This window comes from Pezoporus flaviventris, unplaced genomic scaffold (assembly GCF_033815535.1).
Source record: "Pezoporus flaviventris isolate CSIRO_AGI_PZ_B2104156 unplaced genomic scaffold, CSIRO_AGI_Pfla_v1 ptg000013l, whole genome shotgun sequence".
Classification (NCBI taxonomy): Eukaryota; Metazoa; Chordata; class Aves; order Psittaciformes; family Psittacidae; genus Pezoporus; species Pezoporus flaviventris.
In genome coordinates this window covers 24,771,468-24,795,912 of record NW_026892561.1, presented here as the reverse complement: position 1 = coordinate 24,795,912, position 24,445 = coordinate 24,771,468, and the positions used below count along the sequence as shown (strand labels likewise).

Sequence of the window (24,445 nt, the reverse complement as noted above, 5' to 3'; positions counted from 1 at the left end):
CTTTCAGATAGGAAATTATTGGAAGAAGGCAAAGCTCATGAAAGAGCCTGTATCTGAGAGTTGTCATAAAGTAGGAATCAGATGCTGAGAAAATTAAGAAAAAAAAAAAGTGCAAGGATTTCTAAACGGCTACGATTAAAAGAGGCCCTATTGTGCAATCATTTATGCATGTATGAAGTTTATACCTTAATATATGGTATAAACTCCTTTATGGGAGTGTGAAGGAAAAAAGAGTCAACATAAGTGTGAGAGGTAAATGCAAAAGGATGTAAGGAAAGACCTTCTGAGAACACAGAGGAGTAACAGCATAATGTAGAAATGTTTATTTACTTTTTTTAAAATTTTTATTCAGGTATTATTGCAGCATCAGAACAGTTGTGCCATTTTAACAGTGTGATACCTGACCAAGCACATATGCAGGAGACTCTCAAATCCTACATCTAATTCATTGCTACCATGAGTGTGAAAATCCATTTGTTTGATAACATATTATTGTGGTCATGGATATGCCTATGATTATATGAGCTTTGGCAAGTACACTTATTTTAATTTCAAGAAGCTCAGCTACATATCAGTCCTAAGTAAAACTACGCCATAATAATTTGCTATGCTGAGCCACCTGCATTTGAATACAATTGAGATAGTGATAGTGTTTTTAAAGTATCTGCGATTACTGACAGGTTGAAGTCTCTCTGCATTGTAGCGTGTTGCAGATTAGCGTGGAATAGCACAGAGTTTATATGGATGTGGCTGCAGTATTGCACCTAAAATGTACTCCAAATTGATTTCCTTTACTCCCTCGGGGAGCTGAAATTTGAATGCCCGAAGGAGGTTGGTAAAGAAGATGAACAATTCAACTCGTGCCATCTGTTCCCCCAAACATACGCGGTGCCCTGCAGAAGAAAGGGAAACAGAGTTAGTTGTATACAGTTAAATTCTGGAAAAAAAACTTAGAACAAAATTCGACTGAGTTCCATGAATAGTGTTAATGTATGATAGTTATTTCCCATTTACTTCTGTAAGGACAGCAAATGCTTTTGGAGGTGTGGGGAGACACGTATTTAACTGAGAAACTGTACATCTCTAATTATATCAGTCTTTTGGTTTGGGTATTTTTTGCTCCTACTACACTTTACCCCCTCCAGAGCATAAATGAGGTTTTCCCTTTCAGTTTGTGCTTCTTATTCTGTGAGCGCCATGAATTACTGCTCAGTTAAGCCAGGTTTTAAAAGGCTTCATGTATTTCAGTGTCTTGTCTTTGGTCCTTGAAGAAGGAGGACTGGAGCATTGTTGGGTACAATTCTGAAGCTAAGAAGAGGGGTGTGATCAGGTTTTCTTCAGCAGAAATTAAGGTGACTACACTGGATCCTTGTAGCCAAGTATCTCTAACGCTGTCCAGGGCAGATACGTAAGCTAAGGGAATGAAATGTAGGTGTGTGCAGTGATGTACAGACTCAGTGACTCATTTTGGCATATTGTTTTCACAGTGTATTTCAGTATGTGCGTGTAAATATATATATATATATATTCCAGACTAAAAAATAAAATATAGATATTTGGGGTAGATAAATATTCAGATTAGATAAACAGAAAACTACCAAAACAAGTTAAAAAAGAAAACTTCCTATGCTGGGTTGAAATGGTAGCCTAAGTCAGTTGTCTTGATTCACGTAAACTGGTGGACATTTGGTGAGTAAAGGAGGTAAGATGCCAAGTACCTGTTTTGTAAATAGATTTTAGGATTTGCAGCCAATTTGCGCAGATGGTTTTAAAATCTGGGTTTACTATGTTTAATTTGACTCCTTACATTAGTATACTATTTGCTTTTTATCTACAACAAATGTATAATAATATAATCTGTCACAGTAACAAAAAAATCTCAGCTGTTTCCCAGTGGTTTTATTGTTAGATTTTTTATACTTTATTTTCCAGTAAATAATGCCAGCTTCCTGCATTGTGCTGCTTTTCTTCATAATCTGTTTATTGGAGAAACTGGTTGTCTAGAGAAGCCCTCTGAGTTATGTTTTATACTGCTTTTCATTCTTCCTACTGCCCCATGTCTTTGAATCACTACCTTTTGTGTTGTAAATAAGGTAAGTTTTACATCATAATGTGCTTTTTTAAAGTTAGAATTATTTTTTTGTAATTGCCTTATATTCTTGTGATAAGATTGGATTTAGCTAGTTTTCTGGAGTTACAAGAGAACATGGTGCCAAACTATTACTGTTGGATTTGGGAGACTGAGTTTTGGTTTCCTGCTTTATCACACATTTTATTCGTCTACTTTGACAAGTCAACTTACTTTTGTCTTTGGGTTTCCTGTTTGTAAGGTGACAATAAATCAATTTTATGATTTGAGAACTTAATGCATTAGGAATTAAGGACCTCAAATACCTTTAGGGTAGAAACCATACATACACCTAGGAAAAAGCATGATGTCCTGTAGCCATACTAATACTCTGAATGTATGAAAAAAATAAAATGCAAGATAACATTTGTGGCTCTTACAGTACAACTACTGACTTTAAATCTTTGTGTCAAATATTTTTTCATAAAAGTATGTTTTTAAGGTTTTAGAATTCAGAAATAGTGTGTTGGTCTTGCTGCACAACACAGCAAACAGAAGTACACAAGCATCAGGGCATTACCTGCTGAGAAAGGTAAGAATGCCTCTTTGTGCACAAAGTTGCCGTCCAAATCAAGGAAGTGGTTTGGGTTGAACTTCCAAGGGGTCGCCCAGTGCTCGGAGTCATACACAACAGAGTGCAGGTTTGGCAGTACTAGTGTGCCCTGCAAGAAGCAGCAGAGATTATATTTTTCATGTACAATTGATCTTTTTTTTTTTGACTTTTCTCTGATAGATAATACACCATCCTGTGCCTGCAGCCCAGTGTTTGCAGGAAGCTCATTCTTTTCTTGTGCACATCGAGGCACGACAAACTCTTATATCTTCTGTTTGTCATAATGTATTAGGTGTTTGTCTAAGTTATTTTCTGTTGGGATTCCTGAAAGTGTCTTCATGTCTAATCTAGAGGGAGCTTGGATCATTTTGCATACTTGTCAGACTAATCATAGCACCTTCCTTTTTGGAAGGATCTTTCAATCCCATCACATGAATTTTGTGCTTAATATATTTGGGACATTCATATCATGCCAATGTGACTGTCAGATGTCTTGCTGCCATGTTAAGCATGTGGGGCTTTTGTGTATGTGTTTTTATTTTGTTAGGGATGACAGTGGGTTGCTCCAAGCTGCTCCCTTATGTGTGAAAGTTAGCTGGCTTGATTTGCATTAGTCCTCATTTCTTCATCATTCCTTAAAATGCATGTTCAGCTTTAGTACTCGGACATCATCCATATTGGACTACTGAGAAGAAAGACTTCAGTTCTCCCTATGTTTGCTACTTGTGCTGTTAGCCTTTCCCCAAGATTTCTTTTGCATCTGCTAATGTAGACTTAGCCTCAGTTCAAAGCATTCAGCTTTGTTTTGTGTCTGTGACATGCTACCACTGCGCTCTATGCAAAGTTAGGATTTACAGAAGCTAATGTCATATAAATAGTAAATATTAATAGCCTAAAGCTTAAAGAAGCGTGGAGGTATGCTCTGTACCTTCTTAATGTGAAAACCCAGCAAAGTTGTATTCCTCATGCATTGTCGAGGGACCCCAACAGAAGTAACATTGCTGTACCGCAAAGCCTCGTGAATCACAGCATTTGTATAAGGCAATTTCTTGCGGTCTTCATAACTGATGGGATGGGAGGGCTCCAGAACAGCCTCTATCTCTCTTTGAACCTTTTCTGCAGAGAAATGAAAATATTTTAACTTCCTCCCTGCCACCTTTTCCAGCAGATTTCTGTATGAGTATGCCTAGGAAAAAAAAAATAATTATGTTGCTCTGTTGGGTTTAGTTGATCAAGAAAGTGCATATCCCCAAAGCACAAGATGATTTCTCATTCAAGACATATCCCACTTGGTGATGACAATAATACAGTCCTATGTTAAAAAAAAAAAAGATTAAAATTTGAAATTACAGCTCTAATTTATAATATGTTTATAAATATGCATCAGAGCTGCTTTTTTTAAAGCTTTTCCACTTTGAATGTTAGGAAGAGACTATGAAATGTCTTTAGCTTGTTATTCTGTCTTTTCCATCCCCTTCTACTGTGATAAAACAGTGGCTGCTACCAATACTAATTTGTGCTAGTGTTGCCTCAGTGAACTGATGGGGAAAGCACATTTGTTTCATTTTCTATATTTTAATTCTTGATGTACCACCATTCATATTAATTATTAAGGGTGATTTTGATTTACTGCATGTGGCTGAGCTAGTACTTAAATCATAATGAACATCATTCATTAATGGTGAATGCAGTGTTTTCTGATAATGCTTTTGCTCACCTTGTATTTCTGGGTATTGTATCATATAGAGCAGTGCCCAGAGAAGGGTAGTACTTGTTGTTTCTGTCCCTCCAAGCAAAAGATCAACTACAGTCTGCACCATATTATCTGTATTAAATGTAGAAGTAGGGTCGTCTTTAGTCTGTAGAGTATATTCATAAGAAGATTATGAAGTGGGTAATTTCAGACATTTTATCATTCACATAGAAATTGTCATTATTTGATGAAAACAATGAACAGCCTATAACAAAAAAAAAGTGAATTGCTAAACACATGAAGCATGCATATAAAAATTCTGTAGCAGTTACTTGAACAACAGGTATGTGTAGGCCAAGGAGAGGGGAGAGTGCAATAAACAGATACTTACTTTTGTTATTTGAGCTAGGTAGAAGTCGATGAGATCCTGTGAAACACCTGTTTTCTGTCTTTCATGAGCTTGGACCTCCTTCATAACTAAATGGTGCATGAAGTCATTGTATGCAAACACTTTCTGATGAGGTCCTGGGAGGTGGTGCATAAGCCATGGGAAAGCATCATACATCTGTGATTTTAAACAAAAGGGAAGAAACAAGAGCTCTTATAAACTGACAACCCAATTCTGGTTTCCTGATAAGTCTGTGAAGTCATCGCCACACATGGGCTCCTAATTAGGATGAAAGGCAATAGATGCTAGTCAAAAAGATCTTAAATGTTGGCAACAGGTTTCTGGGAGTCTGTGTGAAATCTGTCTTTGGAGACTTGTGAGTTGACCAGAGAAGTCCCTAAAAACAATCTGATCCGATTAGGCCTGCTTTGAACATGACATTGGATTAGCTGACGTGCAGAGGTCCTTTAAGTTGTAAATTGTTCTACATTTGTAAGAGGAATTATGAAACCTTTACATTGCCCTCTACTTGAACTTGGAAAACTTGTCTGGTATTGATGAGCTATTAAGAATATGCAGTGGTCAAAATTGTTGTGATCAAGTTTTCAATATTCAATAATCAGAATTTCTTTCTTTAATATATAAATTGAAGATTGAAGGTCACAGGGAAGCAGGCGAATGATTTTATTTTACTTTTTGGATGCATATCTAATAATGGAACACAAGCTTCTGAAAATGGGTGAATTGGAGTAATTGAAGTGAATCTGGCTCACAAGCAGATTTTATCAACCTTTATTTTTACTCTGGCATATTTTATTTTTCCTAAGACATCTCTCTATGGAAGTGTTAGAGATCCTGGTAGTGTTATGGAATGCTGATGTGTCAAAATCTGCACAACATAATAGCTAGGCTTTCAAGAACTTAAAAATAATCTTCTTCATGTGATGAAATTGTCACCTTTATCTTACAGGAAACTCACATCTTCGTGGTAGTATGAATTACATGAGAAGCAAGATATCTTCTGAAAAGAACAGAACTGTAAAGTCTTAGTTCTTTTTAGCTGCACTTCTGTATTCTTCAGACTAAGTGAAAATAAATTTTAAAAGTTGTTTTCATATTAAGGTTTAAGAATCTTACATACATACTACTCTGCAAATGGTTACTTGTTTGAAATACGTTATATATTTTGGAAATCAGTGAAAACCAGCAGTGATCTAAAATTTGAATTTAAAGACACAAGATTGACTCAGGTAAAGGAGGAATATAAGGCAGTAATGACAAGGTATTTGTTAATTTATTACTGCACAGTGGCTCACAGAACAAGGGTATGAAAATGTCTGGTAATCATCTTTTAGTTTGTTTGTTTCAACTTGTTAAGTGCAAATGCACTTTAAGGAGTAAGAATGAGAAAATGAAAATCTTACCCTGCCCCAGATAGTAGCTTGGAAGTAGATCACAGAATAAACAGCTTTGATAAGTTTGCTGAAAGATTCATCCTCAGTGGAGAAGCGGTGACCAAAGACAACAGCACAAATTATATTTGCAATAGCCTGGACAATGACAGTGTGGGGGTCGAAAGGTTTGCCTGTGAATACAGGAGCTACCATGAATATTGATGCACAGTGAGAAAAAGTAGCTCAGACTCTTTTAGATAAATTTCACACAAGTAAACTTTAATAGAATTGGTTTAATACAAATTAACTGTATGGATTGTAAGAGGAGGGAATCTTTGCTTTCAATCTGCTTTTTGCTCTTGTAGAATACAGTTTTGAGAAGACAAACAGTGGGTCTCTTTTCTTCTCTTTGACTTGTGGTCTGGGTTGTGTGGAAACACAAGCAATTAATTAGAGCATATGCCTTCAGATCTAGATGTAGGTATTTTAAGTTTGGCCATTAAAAAAAGAAATCAAACATTTGCCCCCAATCACAAACAAAAAAACAAAAAAACAATTTGAAAGTTTTAATTTCTTAGACATGTTGTAATGACTTCTGTCATTCTGGTTTTCAAGTACAGCTTAACAGTTCAACTACATGTATTTCCACGCACACAGCCCCTTCCCCCTCGACTGAAAAGGCAAAATCAAAAAGGGTTAAATCCAGAAAAAATGAAATTAAGTACACATTAAAATGGCAAGGACAACCTTTGAATTATACTGCTATGTAAAATTTTGGATTATGGATTTCTGACTTCAGTCTAATGCTTGTAGTCCTCTGGGAAAGAGTAAATACAATTACTGAGTCTAAAATTGAGGAAGGGTTTCATGGAAGGTAAAGATTTGGGCTGTGTAGGGACTGGAGTTGATGGCTTGTTCATCTTGTACATTTTAAAGGTCTGGGAATATGTTGCTCTCAGAATAGAAATGGGCCATTTTGCTGTGTCTAGTGAAAGGAGAGCTGGAGAGAGACCTTAGGCAACTTCTCTGTGTTTTCACATCAGTGTGGAACGCAATGTCCTGAAGGATTTGGCTGTTTGGAATATTTACATTTAATTGCCTTATTTTGACATCATGCTAAAATTCTATTGGTTTCTATTTCAGTCAAACCTTAAAAAAAAATTTTGTTGGAGAACTGAATGATACATTCCTTGCATTGGGGTTTTTCCTCTGCCAAATCCTAAAGTCTGGCTGTCCTAGAATGATTCGCAGCAGGTCACAAGTTGTGTATTTTATGGAGAGCAACATAGGGTTTTTCTGTACTCCTGAAATGTAGGAATTTTCACCAGCTGTCACCAAGACTGTGTTGATAATAAACATTTTTTCACTATCCTTTTTTCAAAAAATAATTTGATGCTGCCCGCTGTGCAGACAAAACATTTTTTTGTTTGTTTTTTGAAAGAATGCAATTAAGAAGCTGGTGAAAGTTCCACTAATATGAAAAATATCTATTACTTGTAAAAATGTGTTGTGAAACTTCCCTAATCTACTATATTTCAGAAAAAGAATGAAGTGTTAGTCTTCTAGTGAATTTACCTTTCATGTTTGCAAAGATGTCCACAAGGTGACAGGCCTCTGCTTGAATTTGGTGCTCCAAATTGTTCTTACCGAGTGCCAGAGTTCTTATAACGGTCATGCCAAAGCGTCTTTGTTGCTTCCAGGTGTGCCCACTTGTCAAAAAAATACCTGAAGAACACAGAAACTTTAATTTCATTGCTGGGAAGGGAAATCCTTTCATGCAGGAAGCAAAATTTGATTTCGGTTATATCTCACTAACGAAGAAGACACCGTGATTTCAGATACTGACTTTTGGTTTCTACATTAGGTTTTTATGACTGCCAGGTTGCTCATGAATGTGACCCTGGAAGATGAGTGGTAGTCAGTTTTGGTAAGGACAGATCAGCTTTGTCTGTAGATGAGTTCTGGTTTAGAAGTGATACAACGGAAAGGCGATTTCTCTAGTTAAATATTCCTTTGAATCTATTGGAGAGAAAAAAAGTCAGTAGTGTGCTTTATAAGAGGAGAGATTCTTGTTTTTTCCTTTTCTTACTATGCTAGCTCTGCATAGAGCTTTTTTACTTTGTAAGCCCTGTGATGTACTTGTATAGCAGTAACTCATGAACATGTTCATGTGTAGGAAAGCTTCTTTATTCTTTACATCTTGTTTGTATTTCAGTATTTTGGAACATCTTGTACCTTTCTCACCCATCATATCCCTGTAGAACGGGGTGAGAGGTCTTCCAGAAACTTCCTCGGAATGGGTGATGATGCCATCTTTTACTGCTTTGTACCCGTTTAGTACAACCATAGGTGTCTGTCCCATCCACAATGTGTAGATGCTTCCATAGATGTTGGTTAACTGAAGAGTTAATAACAGTAAATTAATAAATATAAACAAGGAGCGCATACATTTAAGTACTTATTTTAAGAGTTTTCTGTAATTGTAACTAGGCCCATTTGCCCTTATTGAGTTGAATTACAGGTTTCAGAAAAAGATTTACTGTTCTGTTGTGATGTGCTTTGGGAATAGAAGATAATTGTACTTTATGGAATAAAGACGAAGGACATCTCTCGGGAGACAACCTCTGAAATTTCATAGAAAGAGAAACAGAGGTCTTCTCTGACAGCTCAGAATCAAAGAACAAATTAATACAGAGCTTTTCTGTTTATTTTATTAACCTAATTATAGATTTTTCTTGCCTCTAACTTCTGAAGAAAGCAAAGACATTGTTTTGCATTCTTTCCTGTAGCTTCCATGTGGTTTTTCACATTTTTCTCTATTGTCTTTCTTCAGATCATATTTGTATTTTTCCTTAAAATAGCTCCTTAAAAGTTCCTTACTTTTAAAAATAATTTAAATTGGCTCATAAAGCAATAGTGCTGTGAACATAACAGCAACAAAATTTTCCTGCTTTTTTTTGGTGATAATCTTTTTGCTGTACAAATAAAAAAAAAGAAGAGTCAGTTTTGAGTATATGTTTGGTTTTCTAATGGAGATGGAACCACATGTGGCCTGGAGATGTTTCAGTGACACTGGTATCAGGCAAAGGAGTTTCTTCTAGAGATGATTCACAGGGCTAGATATCAACACAGAAATAGAGAATGAAACAGCCCATGAAATATCATGCTATTGACAGTGCTTGTGATAATATTATGCATGGGTGTTACTGTATCCAAAAGAGAAAGATAATAACAAGGAGTAAAGCAATTATGGTATTTATTACTCAGAAATATTTTTAATAGTGCAAGGTCCTTGTATTCTCTGAAAGTGGCTGATAATCAAGCTTGAGGTTAAAAAGAAAAAAATTCCAAGTTTAGACTGTTCCTATACAAAGTACAAGTCAAGTTAAAATAGATTCAGACTGATTTTTTTGACCCCGGTGATAAATACCTTAGCGAGAGTTTCTCGACGAAGTCTGAAGTCCAGCAGCCACAAGTTTCCGATGATGGGGAGGGGAGCTGGTCCTGGAGGAAGCTGGGTGCGCATCCACTGCAGCTTTAGGAACTGCAAAATCAGAAGACACACTACTAGAGCTATAAAAACCTCTGCAATCCCCAACATCTTATTAAAAATTTTGTCACTTTTTAATAACTCTTCCTGTGAAAATTTGGAGTTGCACAGGTGAGTTTGCTGCTTCTGAAGTCAAACTCTGTTTTTGTAAAGAGCCTGTCTGCGTTAGCCCTCTCTCTCTTTTTCTGACAATTACAGTTTTCCCAAGCTGAAGTCCTTAGAAAACTGAAATATGTGGTCCTTTGCAGTTAGCCAAAGTCACGCCTACTCTTTTGTATGATCCGTCATTATGAGCTGTTTCTTTTTTCACTTAGATCCAGTATCGATACTAAGAAGGAAACAAAATTCTAAGTGCTAATTATTGAACAGTTATCCAAGGATACAAAGGATATAATGGTAATACCTCATGCAGTTTCCTCTAGTTAAACATTAAAATACCAATGATATGTGACTTAGTACTTTTCTTAAATACTGCAATTCTTATGTCGTTTCTTTTGTAGAAGAAGAAACCTCTACACAATGCCTGTTGGTTAGGCTATGGTCTCTGAGGTGAAAAAGAATTGAATTAGTTCAGCTTAAAGCTAAATTAATGTGGGTTTTTTTTTCTTTTTTTAAAAAAGTGTAAATTCAAGTGTTAGAGTATCTACTTTCCCATTTTATAGTATTCCAGGTATTATGTGGAACACAAATGAGACATTGTTCAGTGCATTGTATGGTGTTTTCTGAATTCATTTTATTTCTCATGGTAAGGATTCAAATTTGCTGTTGCAAATTTTGGTGGTGAAAAAGTGCACAGATTCTATTTTCTCTGTGGAAAAGAACCAATAAACTGAAGAAAGAGGTGAAACTTTTTATTGATTTATGGACCCCTCAAGCTTTCCTGGAGGTGTTTCTACCAATATGTAGCAAATTTTAACTTAAGAGACTTACTTCTCTGTTAGTTGCTAACCTTGGTGTAATCTATGGACTACAGTATGTTGCTTTGAAAGTTTGGGTAATCTCCACCATTGGAAGGCAAATAGAAATGGCATTATTCTGGTGGTTTGGGGCAAGATGGGATTTAGGTAATCTCTTCAGCTTCCTTTCAGATTTTTTTTATTTGTTTTAATTGTTATTCATTTGGGACAGGATTTCAAACCTCATCTTTCATTTTACCTACTCCTGTTTGGATGGCCAAGTCTGTTTTTTCCTTGCTTTCAATGTACAAATTGGACATCTTGCGGATTCAGAAGCAAAACAAGTTGCAGGAGTGAAACTGGAGTTGACTTGGAGTGCCTCTGTCTGCTAAGTGAACTGTTAGGAACCATCTCATTTGGAATTTAGGAGGCAAAGGAAAGAAGATATATGATTCTGAAATATGTGGGATTTCCCAGGTTGAGTCATATTAGTGTGATGGTGCTTCAGAATTTAGCCCTAAAAATCATCTTAAAGGTGCCCTGTTCGATTATTTATTGCCCTGTGGTTTTCTATGAATTCTGACTTTGTATGGAATTTTGTGTTTTTTTTTGCTGTTGTTGTTATTATTATTGACTGATACATTAAATTGGAGTTTTCAACACTTTGATCAAGATCTCAGCTAATGTTCTGTGTTCAAGTATATATAGGAGATTAAGGGATTCCATGCAATTGTATAAGTTGCCTGTTTTAAAATTTTATCATCATTTCCCTGAGCAGGCTTGCTTGAATTTTCCAGTCTGCAGTTTCCACCTCAAAACTTTTCAGCAAAATCAAGGATATTGATTGGAATTAATGTACGCTATGATCATGAAATACGAAGATTAAGTGCTGTGCATGGGTTTCTTGAGAATTCCTTTAAATTCCTTGAAATTCCTTGAAGCTACAGGTATGGACGCTTCTTTCAGTTAGTTTTCGAATGAGATTGATTTTGGTTTTTTTTTGGTGAATTAATAAAGGAAAATTTGTAAAGTACAATCCTGCATTTTTCAGTCTTGAAAAACGTGTAGATGAGCATTTGTCTTTTTTGTGTTAGTGGATTTTAATAATTTCAGATTCAAGCATGAAATATAGGGCAGCTTCAGGGGGCTGCAGAGCAACAGTGGCATTACCGCATTTGCTTGCTTTACCTTTCTGAGCAGCCACCACTTGACTTCTCTGTGCAGTACCATGCAGCTCTTCTACTTTAGTGGCCTGCATGTGCTGATGCTTTCCAGAAAGTGCAGAACTATCAGAGGGCAAGGAGAGTGCCTGTGTGCCTTTTTTATCTGTCCATTTCGGTTTTGGGGCAAGAAGTGGAAAGAGAAAAGGTTAAGTACTCTCATTTTCAGTAGCATGGTTCTATGAATCTTATGCTTGACAAGTTAAATAGGGAAAAAAAACTGAGATTAATTAATTTAAAATTAAATACCTCCTATGGTTTTATCAGCCAATTCTGACAGTTCCAGGATAACTCTTATGCTATTGAGCAGTCATTTATCCACTCAATTTTCCAGGTTTTGGTGCTATTTGAAACTTTAAAATGAGTTATCTACTGAAATTGTCTAAATGACTTGCAGCTTGTGTGCGCCAGAACTTAATTTTTTTGTGTCATTGCTCACAATGTTGCAGCCTAGATCTGTGTGAGTGGTCTTGCTGCTTTCACTGACCCTAACTGTCTGCCTGTGGTCTGCTGTCTTACACCTTTCTGCAGGGTCAGTCTGGTCCTGCTGCGTACAGCTGGGCCTGACAAGAGGCTTACTCTGAGCCTAGGCTTTTGGACACTTGGTAGTGTGTTTTCTTACTGCTAGCTGAGAGCTGTGGTCATGCTGAAGTAGGGTGAGGGAAAGTTATTTCAGAAAAGCTTAGGCTAAAGTTTACAAGGAAAGGAAAAACAAGAAAGCTGGTTTAGGTTAATGCAGTATTCCTTATTTCAATATTTTCAGTGTATGTGAGCAGTAGCTCTTCACATAAATGTTGCTTGGTCTCCTCTGACACAAATACTATTGCAGGAGCTCATCAGTCAAGATGACAGATGTTAAGTTTGGTTGTTTTGAACAGATAAGGGAATACACTTTTGTAATGAAGATTTCAGGACGTAGGAGTGGAGCAAATGCAACAACTGCATAGGACAGGGAAAGAACATCTTCAGAAGGGTGTGAAGCAAACAAATGATGAGTGTGATGTGCTGGAGGTGGCAAAGGTTCCTGGTACACCTCTGCCCAGGCTGTGTGCCACCTGCTAGGCCATAAATACCAGGGTTCATTTTTTTACCATTGTAGAGACAGGCTCAGTGTGTATTGGAAAACACTGACTGGTTCCATGCTGTGCACGTATTAGTTGGCATGGTAGGGTGTGTGTGCTGCCTGGCCTGATGTCAAGCTAAACAGAGCAGACAATTGCAGAGCAGGGTTTTTCCTTTTTCTTTAATTTTCTTTTTTTTTTTTAATTTTTTTTTTTGTTTCCTTCCAGTGGAGACATTAATTAGGAATTAATTAGGAATTAGGATTTCTCAAATTAGCTCTTCCTTCCTTCCCTGCACCCCCCCCCCCCAGTCTTTCCAGAGGTTCGTAATAGGAGCTGTCAATTGATTGGCGGTCTCTCGCTTCCCACTTGATTTCTCAGTGGGAAGAGAGCTACACGGACTTAGTATATCTAGGCAAGAACTGATAAAGGGAGAGTGCTGCTTAGAGCTCAGAACTAGAGTGAACAGGAGGCTGGGAAATGTGAGCAAATGAAGGCCCTGTTTTATATGTTGAGTTCAGGGAAAGAGAACTTTGTTTACATGCATTATAAAAATGCAAGATATGTTATTGCCTGCTTCTGTCATCAGTATTGTTGGGACCTGAAGGCTTGTGAACTGTTTAGGTTTCAAGACAAGAGTATTGGAAGGGGACTTGGGAACTTCAAATTCTGTTCCTAGATCATAGGAACATTCTGTTCATAGCTTGTCTGTGACTCTCAGCAGCTTGCTTTATCTCTCTGGGTATAATCAACCCTGATACTCTCTTTTCAAAGGAGCTTTGAGACTGACTAGTGAAAGCCAAGATGTAGATGGCAGCTATGACTGGTTTTGTTCTGTTCTTTCCCTGTACCCTGCATCTTCTTCCTACCATTATGGCCTGATAGGACTGCAAGTGGGTGAGGCAGGTGAGCTTCAGGGGTCATGAAGACATTCATATCCCTTCTCCCTGCTTAAAAATAGAACCAAAGAGAAGTTTCATTGAAGTATTGATTGTATTGATTCATTAATTTATAAAGCATTAACAGCATTAATTCATTATGTTCCTAGGTGTTTTGTCCTCTCATGGTTGTCTCTGGAAGCAAAAGAGTCATTTTGGACTTGCAACAATGAGGAAGATAGGAATAGGGGAAAAAGACCAGGAGTATCAACTACGAGAGGAGGCCTGTCACCTTGTGGAATACTTACAGAAAACTAACTGTGTGACTCAGTATGCAGGTCAAGGGGTGATTCTGCTGAAGAATGGGTCACCTGTAGCTTTTGAAAGTACTTGATAACAAAAATTATTTTTTTTTGAGTATCAAAGGTCCTTATCATATGGTCTGTATGAGACCTTTCCTTGCGGAAGTGCTACACGTGAGACCCTAGATTATGAACTTAGAACTGAGACTCTGTGGTCCCTGTCTGTTAGTATTATTACTTCTTTAGTCAGTTTTACATTATTCATGGTCACAGAATCGGGGTAAGAGCAAACTAACAAAATAAGTGTCACAATACCCCATGCCCCTCTGCGGAAAAGAAATACAAGACCGAAAATATTAAAAGCTTTAACCAGGACTGCACAACCTCTAGCTCTGCACTGGGAAGCACAGTGGAAAAAGCTCCCCTTACATGATTTGTTGTAGCCTTCTCAGTAAAAGGGGAAGTTTGTTCAGGTGATGCTGCTGAATAACAGGATGAATCTACAGGTATGCTCAACTATTATTCAGTTGTAAGGGATATGAGCAAAGAATAGAATGTGGTTCTCTTTTCAGTTCAGCTGCTTATTCAATCAGTGTCTCTGCTGACCTTTTTTCTACCCAGGTTATTGCTAAACATGAGATCCACTGATGCTAAGTGAAACCTGGGTTTTTTTAGAACTACTATTACTACTACAAATTCTGTTCCTACCAGTAGCCTTGCCTCTTTTTTTTTTTACAGTGTTTTTTACACATCTGAAGTTACTTTTTACTCATGCCTGTTAGCAGTAAATTGCAGTTTGCCAACCAGCAATATAATTAATGTCAGAAGTATTTACAAATTGTTATCAGCTCTCCCTTCAGTGGGAAAAGCAGGAACAGTAAGTGTTAATGGTGAATGCTGTTCACTGTGTTTACAGGAAAACCTCTGGACCCCACTGTGCGTGTTCATGCTGTCTCAAATGTGATTTGTTCTGTGATTTCTGGGACATCACTTCTCTAAAGATGGTGAAAATTTTGACCACTTGATTGAATCCATTGAAACTATAACAGTATTTGGGAACAGATCTCTTTTTTTGTGAGGAAAATTAATTTTTGTTTGTTTTTACTTTATATAGATAGACAATGAAAAAGGCAACTTGCTTGTTACTTTTATAACAAAAATAAATACTAGCGCACCTGGAATTGCTGGAGTGTGCATCAGAACAGTACTTCTAGATGCCTCGTTCAAAACTTGTTTCAATTGCTTATGCTTCATCATACCACAGAAATTTCCATGTCTGGTGAACAGGGACGGAAACATATATTGCTACATGCCTGGGAGATGCACAAAGGACTTTCTTTGATGATACTGTTTGGATGAGATAGTATCTCTGAGTTCTTCTTACATTCCACTAACAAGGAATTTTAAACGCTCCTTTGATTATAATGATGTCTACATAAATTTGGAGGTACCAGAGAATATTAGAAAATATTTTTGTTTTATTCAGGAATTTTTATTTTCTAGCCCTTTGATGTTACTTTAATTTTGGATAGGACCAGTAAATATTCCTGTGATGAAAGGTGGTTCTTTTCTTATGTGCCATAACTTGAACTGTTCAGTTCATATCTGCTGACTAATGGAGATGCTGATGCTACTTATGATGAAGAAAACTTGATCCAGACTATATTTGACCTCTTTCTGGTAGGCACAGAAACTACAACCACCACTTTATGTTGGACATTGCTTTATATGGTGATTTATCCCTATATTCAAGGTGAGCACACCCGAACGTTTCTGCAACTTTTTAGAGATTATACATCTTCAAATGGTAGTAGAGCTTGTTCAAAGAATAGTAGAGGAACTAATTATTAGGGTATGAATCTGGTGAACGGTATGTATCTGTTTCTTGCTGTATCTTTTCTAGCATACAGGCCAGTCATTTTAGGTTTTGTTTTTAACGGATCTATATAGAATGCAGGGTGTGATTCATCTGATGAGCCTAGTCTTGAATGAGATAGGTTGTTATTGGAGGGGTAATGGTGCAATACTGATTAGACTTCCACTGCGGACAAGGTGGAGTCTTAAGGTCGGCCTTTTCAGCCCATGACTGCTACTCTTTGGTGTGCTTCTGGCTTCTTTGCAACAGAAATAATTTCCATACAGTAAGAGATTGCTAATATGTGGGGTTATTTCATGAAGCTTAAAATTTCAATCATAGGTATCTATATTTAACTAGATATTAAAAGAGAGATTGGGGTGAGTAGCTTGAAACTACACTATATATTCATACAGAAGAAAGATACAGGTTGGCAGACTAAAATAAGTGAGAAAAAAAAGTCAAAGTGTTCAGGATAGAAAGGATTAAAAGGTATACAAATCACTTCAAAGGCTTCATATTTGACTATTTAATCAGTCTACCAGACACAGCAGGAGGCTGGCAAGAAGAAAATCATGGAAGCAATAAGAAGAAGGGATTTCCCATTATTGTTACCTAATATCTCCTCAAAAGACCTAAAATTTGAGACTGGATTGCACATACTGAATTTTCATAACCTTATCTTTCACTCCCTCAGGATACATTAAAATAGTCTTAACTTTCCTGATGCACAAGGTTAAATCTAATTGCAAGGATAAAGGCTGTAGATTAATCAGATCATTTAACTTCAGGAATTAATTGCAATTTACCATTTCAGCTCAGAATGGAAATTAAGAAAAAAAAGTCATTTAGAAAAATTAATTTCTGTAGGTGCTTCCCAAGGCAGGTAATTACAGAACAGCAATTATGCCATCTATAGATGACAAGCAAAATTTGTGTGGTTCTGAGTGAAGAGCAGTCCTTGATCAGTTACTAAATTGGTCTTACAGTGATTAACATTTTGGTTTTGAGTTGATTTCCTGCCTGTAAAAATAAATGTTAATAAAAATCTTTTTATAAATTACCTCTGAGTAGTAAAAATAAGAGAAGCCTAAGTATTCTTACAGAATGACTTTGTCTGCTACTATTATTTTTAAAGTATTACTTGGGTATGCTATGTATAAACAACTTCAATGTCCATTTTTACTCAAGTCATCCTCATGGGAATTTGAAGGCATTCTTATTTTATAAAATACCTTTTTTTATCTTGTTGAATTTATTCTTGCTGTAAAAAAGCAATAGGAAAAATTATGAGTATGGTGTTTATAGATTGTTGTGTATTTAAAGTTGAATATTCCTCCTTAGAGAAAGTCCAGAAGGAGCTGGAAGCTGTTCTCTGTTCCCATTTAATTGGGCATAAGAATGGAAAAAAGCTGCCGTATACAAATGTTGTAATTCAAAAGATCCAGCAATAAAGTAATGTAATCTTAATTGCACTTCCCAGAGAGAACATGAAGAACACATTGCTGCTAGGATTTCCTGTTTCAGAGGTACAGATATGCTGCATATCTGAATATCTGAGGTCTCGTACACTTGTAACAGGTTTTAAAACTGATTTAACAAAACTTTTTAACAACTGAAGCCACTTTAGCTAGTGATTCCCAGAACACTGTCCTTATTTAGTTTCTTTTGGTGTTTGCTCCAAATCCTGCAATAATTTATTCAGCTTCATTTCTTCTTTCAATTCTTTAATAGATTCTTTATCTGTTATCTGACTTCACATCTGTCAGCATGAATTAGCATATCGTGACTGACAGAAGATTTGGCACTACTGAAGAATTCTTGAATCCCTTTATGAGCATGGTGCTTAAGGACTTGTCAAAAGTTGATATTTAATATTTTGCTGGTTTGGTTATTGACAGTTGACAAGGTTTGGGGGCTGCATTTTTGGTTTTTTGTTTTTTTTTTTTTTTAAATTTTTTGACACACTGGGAGTATGTTCTTCCTATAGGATGTACCAAGTGAATATGGTATGCCAACATAGAAGGATTATTTTTATACACTGATTAGCTGACAGTGCCATCTGTGGGACTGAAGTAATTATAAGCTGTATTCATTTCAGGTACCTCTGCCTATCTTATATTTTAAAGCACCCCAGTCTAATAGGCAAAGAAGTGTGAAATCAGTAATGACTTAATTCAACATGTGTTGCAAGTTTCTTTCCCTCCAGGATTACCTTTGTGGGGACGGTTCAACCCTTTTCACGGCTATGAGCTGGATGGCAGCATGTCCTGATAGGTAGGTGATTGGTGTGAAGTCCCCTCCATACTGGAACTGCAAACATCCCATGGCAGTAGCTGGTAAGGGGGTGCTTCATTTGTATGCACGTGGGTAGCAGGAGGAGAGGTAATGACAGCAGCAGTTCCTTGCCTTTAGCACCAAAGTTAAAAATGACTAATCCTAAACCACAGCTGGTAGTTAGTATCAAAGAAATACTGCTGCTGGCCGCATTTAGTAATTACGAAGAAAATGGAGCCTCGACAATCTCATAAATACATTTTCCATCAAATAAATGAAGATGAATCCCATGCCTGAGATCTAAAAGAACTCACCAGTTATCTTCCTTTTCTGCTAGAGAGATCCATATTGCAGGCTAGCTCCAACTGCACCCCTGGCTAAAGCATCTACTGAGTTCAAAACCGAGAAAGTTTTAAAGCTATTGGGTGTCAACAAATAAAACCTTCCTACCTGTGCAATACTCTGATTCCCTCCAGAACCTCTGCTCCTGTTCTTCCCTGTGTTTGTCTCACATCTCCAAAATGTTCTGTTACCTTTTCAGTCTATACCATCTTCCTAACTTACCTAATTTTCTTATTTATCCTAATTTTTTTTTGCTCTTCATTTTTGTCCTTGAGTCAAGTCTGTCCCTTGACTATTCTTCCACCAGAAGATGTCATTCAGTTTCACAAAGGAGTAGAGAGCATAAAGTCCTAGAGGGACTGTTCCACATGGCTAAATATACAGTTTTGAGCACAGACTCTAGGCAAGTTATTAGGGGTCATTTAAGAATTAATGAGCTTTTCTTTTCAGATTCTTTTAATAGGCTTGGACGTTTGAGCCTTAAGGATTTGAGCAGATTACAAAATATTCCTAGATAAACTGGAATGTAATCCTTCAGTGTCACTAATATGAAATTAAAACTTATCTGTATACTCTTATGCTGTAGTAATCAGTGGTGTCTGTTCATACTTTCTAGGGAAAACTGCATGTTCCAGATTAAATGCAAACATTTCAGAGCACGAAATTCAGCTTTGAATGTGCATGCTGTACAAGCCATGTGTATCGGCCCCAAAGGAAGATCTGCTCCCCTTTAGGAAGGAGAGGATGAAGTGCCTCCTTAGGGACAAGAGTGTGAAATATCACTATTCCATCTCTCTTCATCCCTTTTCTAAGGCTAAGAGACAAATCCAGGAAAGAAATAATCTAATCTTGGTTTTCCTGTGGAGTCTGTTTCAGTGTGCTTCTCTCACTATGTTTTCTGGTGCCTGCTGGAGGAGAGAGCAGCCAAATGAACTTACCACAAAAACCACAGTGGCTTCATCTTTCTGCCTTCAGGAACTGATGTTATTTGTAGAACAGCACAGAGCACAGAGGGACTAACAGCTTGAGGTGACTATACACTCAGCTTTTCCTGTAAGTAATGTGAGTTTCCTGGCTACCCTGACTGGGAAGGGATGGAGCCATCACGGAGGTGCAAGACTGGTGTGGAGCAGACATATAAAAAGGTACTGGCCATTCTATTCCCTTTCTTTGCTTCCATCTCATTTCCAAAATCCACTATAAATGTTCACTTACTTGGTCTACCTTCCTGCTTTCACTTTTTCTCCCAGTTTGGCTGTACTTGGCTTCACTCTTTGCCACAAAGGCTAGCATGAAATAAGCCTTCAGAGGACCACTCACATATATATACTGTAGTGAACCCAGGTAGGGAGGAAGTACCTTGTGATAATTCTCAAAATACATAATAAATTGCACTCATAATAATAATAGTATATAAGATCTTGTTACTGTTTGCCTTCAGAGGGAGCTCTAGCCAATTTGTTTGAACTTGGTAGAAAGCTCAACTCCAAACTTATGTACAAGACGACTGTTAAGAAAGGGGGAATGCATCTTTACCTTGTCACAGAATCATAAAATAATTTGTATTGGAAGAGACCTTCAAAGGTCATCTAGTCCAAACCCTCCTGCAATGAGCAGGGAGATCTTCAACTAGATCAGTTTGCCCAGAACCACATCTAGCCTGGCCTTGAATGTCTTCAGGCACATCTACCACTTCTCTGGGCAAGCTGTGACAGTATTTTACCACCCTCATTGTAAAAAATTTCTTTCTTATGTTCAGCTGGAATCTCCCCTGTTTTGGTTTAAAACCATCACCCCTTGTCCTGTTGTAACAGGCCCTGCTAGAAAGCCTCTCACATCTTTCTTATAGACCCCTTTTAAGTACTGAAAGGGTAATAAGGTTTCCCCAGAATCTTCTCCAGGCTGAGCAACCCCAGCTCTCTCAGCGTTTCCTCATAGGAGAGGTGCTCCATCTCTCTGATCATTTTTGTGGCCCTCCTCTGTTCCCTCTCCAACAGGTCTGTCCATGTGTTTCCGGTGCTGAGGGCTGCAGTACTCCAGGTAGGGTCTCACCAGAGCAGAGTAGAGGAGTCGTCATCTTCCTTGACTGCTAGTCATGCTCCTTTGAATGCAGCTCAAGATATGATTGGCTGTTTGGGCTGCAAGTGCATATTGCTGGCTCATGTCCAGTCTTGCATGCACCAGTACCCCCAGGTCCTTCTCCTTAGGGGTACTCTCAATCACTTCATTCCCCAGCTTGTATTGATGCCAGGGGTTGCCCCAACCCCAGGTGCAGGACCCTGCACTTGGCCCTGTTGAAACTTAACAGGTTTGCATGGGCCCACCTCTCCAGTCTGTCCACACCCCTCGGGATGGCATCCTGCTCCTCAAGCATGTCAGCTACACCACTCATCTTGGTGACACCTGCAAACTTGCTGACGGCACACTCAATCCTCACTGAACTCCCTTCACTTGTTCTTCTCATCTCACTTCCATCTGTTGTAACATACATTGGGCAGATGTTCTTGTGTCTTCAATCTTTGTTCTGATTCTCTCTGTTATCCCCTTTTTGTTTTACTCCCGTTCTTACACTATGCAGTTTTTTGTCTTCCCTATTCTATACAGTGTTGACATTTATGACATGCAGAGTAGCCATAGTTATGTTCCCTAACAGAATTGCTCTATATGCATTAAAATAAAAAGCTGATAGTTACAGTATTGATTGCAGCCACTTCACCTACACAAGCAGAAGATACAGGGAAATAATGTCATTGTTGAGGAAAATGGCCTGAGACTTTATTGTCACTAACAGCAGTAAGAAAATACTATTTTGGAGAAGGAGCAGTTGTCAGAAATCTTAAGAAAGAAAACAGCAAATGGATAAGTGCCAGCTTCTCCCTTCCTCCCCCTGGCAGGTCATTGCTAACAGTATTGCCAACTGCGGTTTGTTGTGAAAATGTGTTAAGTTCTGGAGAACCTAATCAGCATCAGAGTATCACTGCTTCTGCACATGGAACAAAAATCACTCAGTCCTTGTTTCCTGGTTTGCTGAATCTTAACCCGTGTTCCCAGGAGCTTCCACATCCCTGGTGGGGATTGAATCCCTGCAGCTGTTGCTTCATCATTTAGGAAACACATCATGCAGGGAGATAGGAGATGTTGTGTTGGCTACATGCTACAGTGTCTGAATCCTGCTAAAAGGCTTGAAAAAGGTTACTACTCCAAAATCATTGCTAGGGATGAGTTATTGTGTTTAATACACTTTGGCCAAGGAGCTGTGCCATCTTAGTGGCGTATCTGGGAAAAAATTAAGTGGACCCTGATGTTTCAGAGCTTTACACTTAGAAATCTGGCAGGAGCAAAGATAGACCTGGAGGAACTGGAGATCTAAGAAGGATTTTGGAATTCTGTTGCCTGCTATAGAAATGTAATGTTAAAGCATATATATCCTGTTTAGTCCTAGGTTGTTACCTGGTGGAGAGAAAGATGGGAATTTAATGTAGTTCCTCAGGAAGAGGGAGATGATGCTGGGTAAAGAGGAGATACAGATAAAGACCAGCTGAGTAGAGAGAAACATGGTCTTTGGCCAGTGCAAAGGGGCGGCATGATGCAATGCTGTTGGCCACCTCATGCTGTGGTAGGGAAGCCATTTTAGGAGCTGGCCAGCACATATTGAATGCTGTGGCTGCCATTTTGAGTGGGGCGGCGACCAAGCTGTCGTAGGCAAATGTTGCAGAAAGATCTGGGAAAAAGCACCTGGACTGGTGCCTGGAGACAACCTGAGGGGAAGGCAGGCTGCTGGCTGGCAGGGAATGGTTTACATGACTGTGTCATGCAGCTCTTCAGAGAGGAGGTGGGGGAGGGCTCGGGCTTCCTCATGCCCGCTCCTTTCTCCAGCACAGTGGTGACTGCAAGTCCTGATCTTCTTTCTGTTCAGCTCCATTTTATCTTTTCAGATGCCCTATTTTTTCCTGGCTGTTCCTGCCCTGTGATGTTGCCCCCATTTCAGGCAGGGAAAGAGGACATGACTGCTGCCAGGACAAGGAGTTGACTTCATGGAAGGAAACAAAGGGCCAAAGTCTGGGAAAGACGAGAAATCAACTTCCTCCTCAGGAAAAACACCACCAGAAAAAGATTTTAAAACCTCCTGAAGTGGTCAGAGCATGAGAGGAGACATGGATCCCCATACCAGAGGAACTTGTTGAAGAAATGATGGCAAAGGAGTGAGGAAGGAAGAGCTTTAAGCTGATGTTAAGACTGTGATGAAAGGCGTGGGTGAATCTGACAAGGGATTTGTGAGAAATAACTGATACGTGAAAACTCAAGGCTGCAAGGCTAAAGAAAGAGGTCCTTTTGTGAGGCTCCTGCTGTGGAGGTGGTGAAGGCCATGGGCCTTAACTTCTTCACTTCCCTATAGAAAAGATCACTCAACAAAAATGGCACTTCCTGCTGAGAAGATGGAAAATCTTTGAATATCTAAAAGGCCGGGGAGTGTACTACATTGATTCCATTTGAAAAATTCTGATAAATTGATTAACCTTAACTAAATCTTGTAAAATTACATTGGATACAGAGCAGATAAAACTTACCAGAGTGTCTGTCTTATAAGATTTTTTTTTTTCCCTATGGAAGAAGAGAGTTAGATTAGAAATGAGGGCCTTGAAAAATAAGCTTTTTATTGTAAAGCACCAAAGCTTTTGTAAAAACATATAAACATCCCTTTCATCATTAAAACATATTAATCAGTTATGCTTTAGTGGTAATGAAGTGCAGTGGTTGGAGGATAATTGACTTGGAGGTCTGGAAGCTGTGGGCTAGCAAACTCCAGGCAGCCCTTCCTGGATAAGGGTGTTTCATGTCCCAGAACCACAAATCCTGTGAAACAGTTTCTGTCTCAAAGACAGGGCACTTGAAAAAAGCAAGCTGATGCACAAGTTGTCTTGGCCAGTTTTCAGTAAATTAGTCATTTTTTAAAATTTTTTTTTAGATTTTTTTTTTTAGGGTGGTTTGCTTTCAGGGGGTGGGTGTTCTTCACAGGGAAGCATTTATGCATTAGCATTTCAATCTACAGCTGCAAAACAGGGCTGTAACTGTCACTGTTATGTGGCGCCTAGAATCCCTCTCATGTGCTTTTCATGGTCTGATTGCAGGCATATAAACTTCCCTGATGCTAGGTTTATAGCTCCTGCATATGTTGAGGCTTGGCAAGGAGGTTTGGCTGCAGACTGTGTTTATTCTCAAGCTGCCAACTACAGGACGCGTGTCATGACTAGTTCTTGCTGGGCCCTTAGTTCTTGTTGTAGCTCAAGATTCCCAATAGGACTTTAAGGTTTTTCTTTATTTTTTTTTCTCCCCTGTGTTTCAGATGGATGTACTTGGTACTTTCTGTATGCAGCAGTGCTTGATTTATTTGGCAAGCTTTTTGATGATTGCTGAAAGTATCCCCTAGGCTATCCACCTTTATGTGAAGATTGCAAATGGAAATTGAGAAGCAGGCAAAACCCTCAGTGAACTATTGCAAAGAGGTTAGAAAAAAAGAAAAAAGGTTATATATTAAATCAGTTATGTTTTCAATTACATTTGAAAACCGAACAGATTTTGCTTTTAGTATTAAGCACTAGGTACTTGGATATGCATCTTAAGATAAATGTGGGTTTTCAAGTTTTATCAGCCTTGCCATTACTGGGTATATATGTATATGGAATATATACAAAACATTTCAAAAACTTCAAGATTTAATATCCACTTACACTTTCGTGCTTAATTTAAATGTATGGCTATTGCTTTTCTAAAAGCATTCATGAAGTATTTGTACCATCCACAATTGTTTCATAAAATTAGATGGAGAATTTACGTGTGGGTATATATGCATACATTGCCTAGAAAATCTTGGCCGTAGTCTTTTAAGACACTGTTCTTACAAGTCCTG

The 24,445-nt window shown here is 38.1% G+C and overlaps 1 protein-coding gene and 1 pseudogene across 1 annotated transcript; one reads left to right on the top strand and one right to left on the bottom strand.

Moving 5' to 3' along the window:
- Nucleotides 1-528: 528 nt before the first annotated feature.
- Nucleotides 529-9,757, bottom strand: LOC133268742 (cytochrome P450 2J2-like). The gene is made up of 9 exons (XM_061452320.1): nucleotides 9,587-9,757; nucleotides 8,392-8,554; nucleotides 7,732-7,881; nucleotides 6,187-6,347; nucleotides 4,766-4,939; nucleotides 4,399-4,540; nucleotides 3,610-3,797; nucleotides 2,649-2,790; nucleotides 529-893 (listed from the first exon to the last, which is right to left on the bottom strand). Exons 1-9 carry the CDS (start codon nucleotides 9,755-9,757, stop codon nucleotides 715-717), a joined length of 1,470 nt encoding a protein of 489 aa, XP_061308304.1. The 3' UTR covers nucleotides 529-714.
- Nucleotides 9,758-13,891: 4,134 nt separating this feature from the next.
- LOC133268237 (cytochrome P450 2J6-like) lies at nucleotides 13,892-17,841 on the top strand (annotated as a pseudogene).
- Nucleotides 17,842-24,445: the final 6,604 nt, after the last annotated feature.

Coding starts and splice junctions, on each gene's coding strand:
- LOC133268742 (XM_061452320.1), bottom strand. CDS start 9,757: ATGTTGGGGATTGCAGAGGTTTTTATAGCTCTAGTAGTGTGTCTTCTG. Junction 8,555..9,586: donor GTCGAGAAACTCTCGCTAAG/GTATTTATCACC, acceptor TTAACTCTTCAG/TTAACCAACATCTATGGAAG. Junction 3,798..4,398: donor ACAATACCCAGAAATACAAG/GTGAGCAAAAGC, acceptor ATTTCTCTGCAG/AAAAGGTTCAAAGAGAGATA.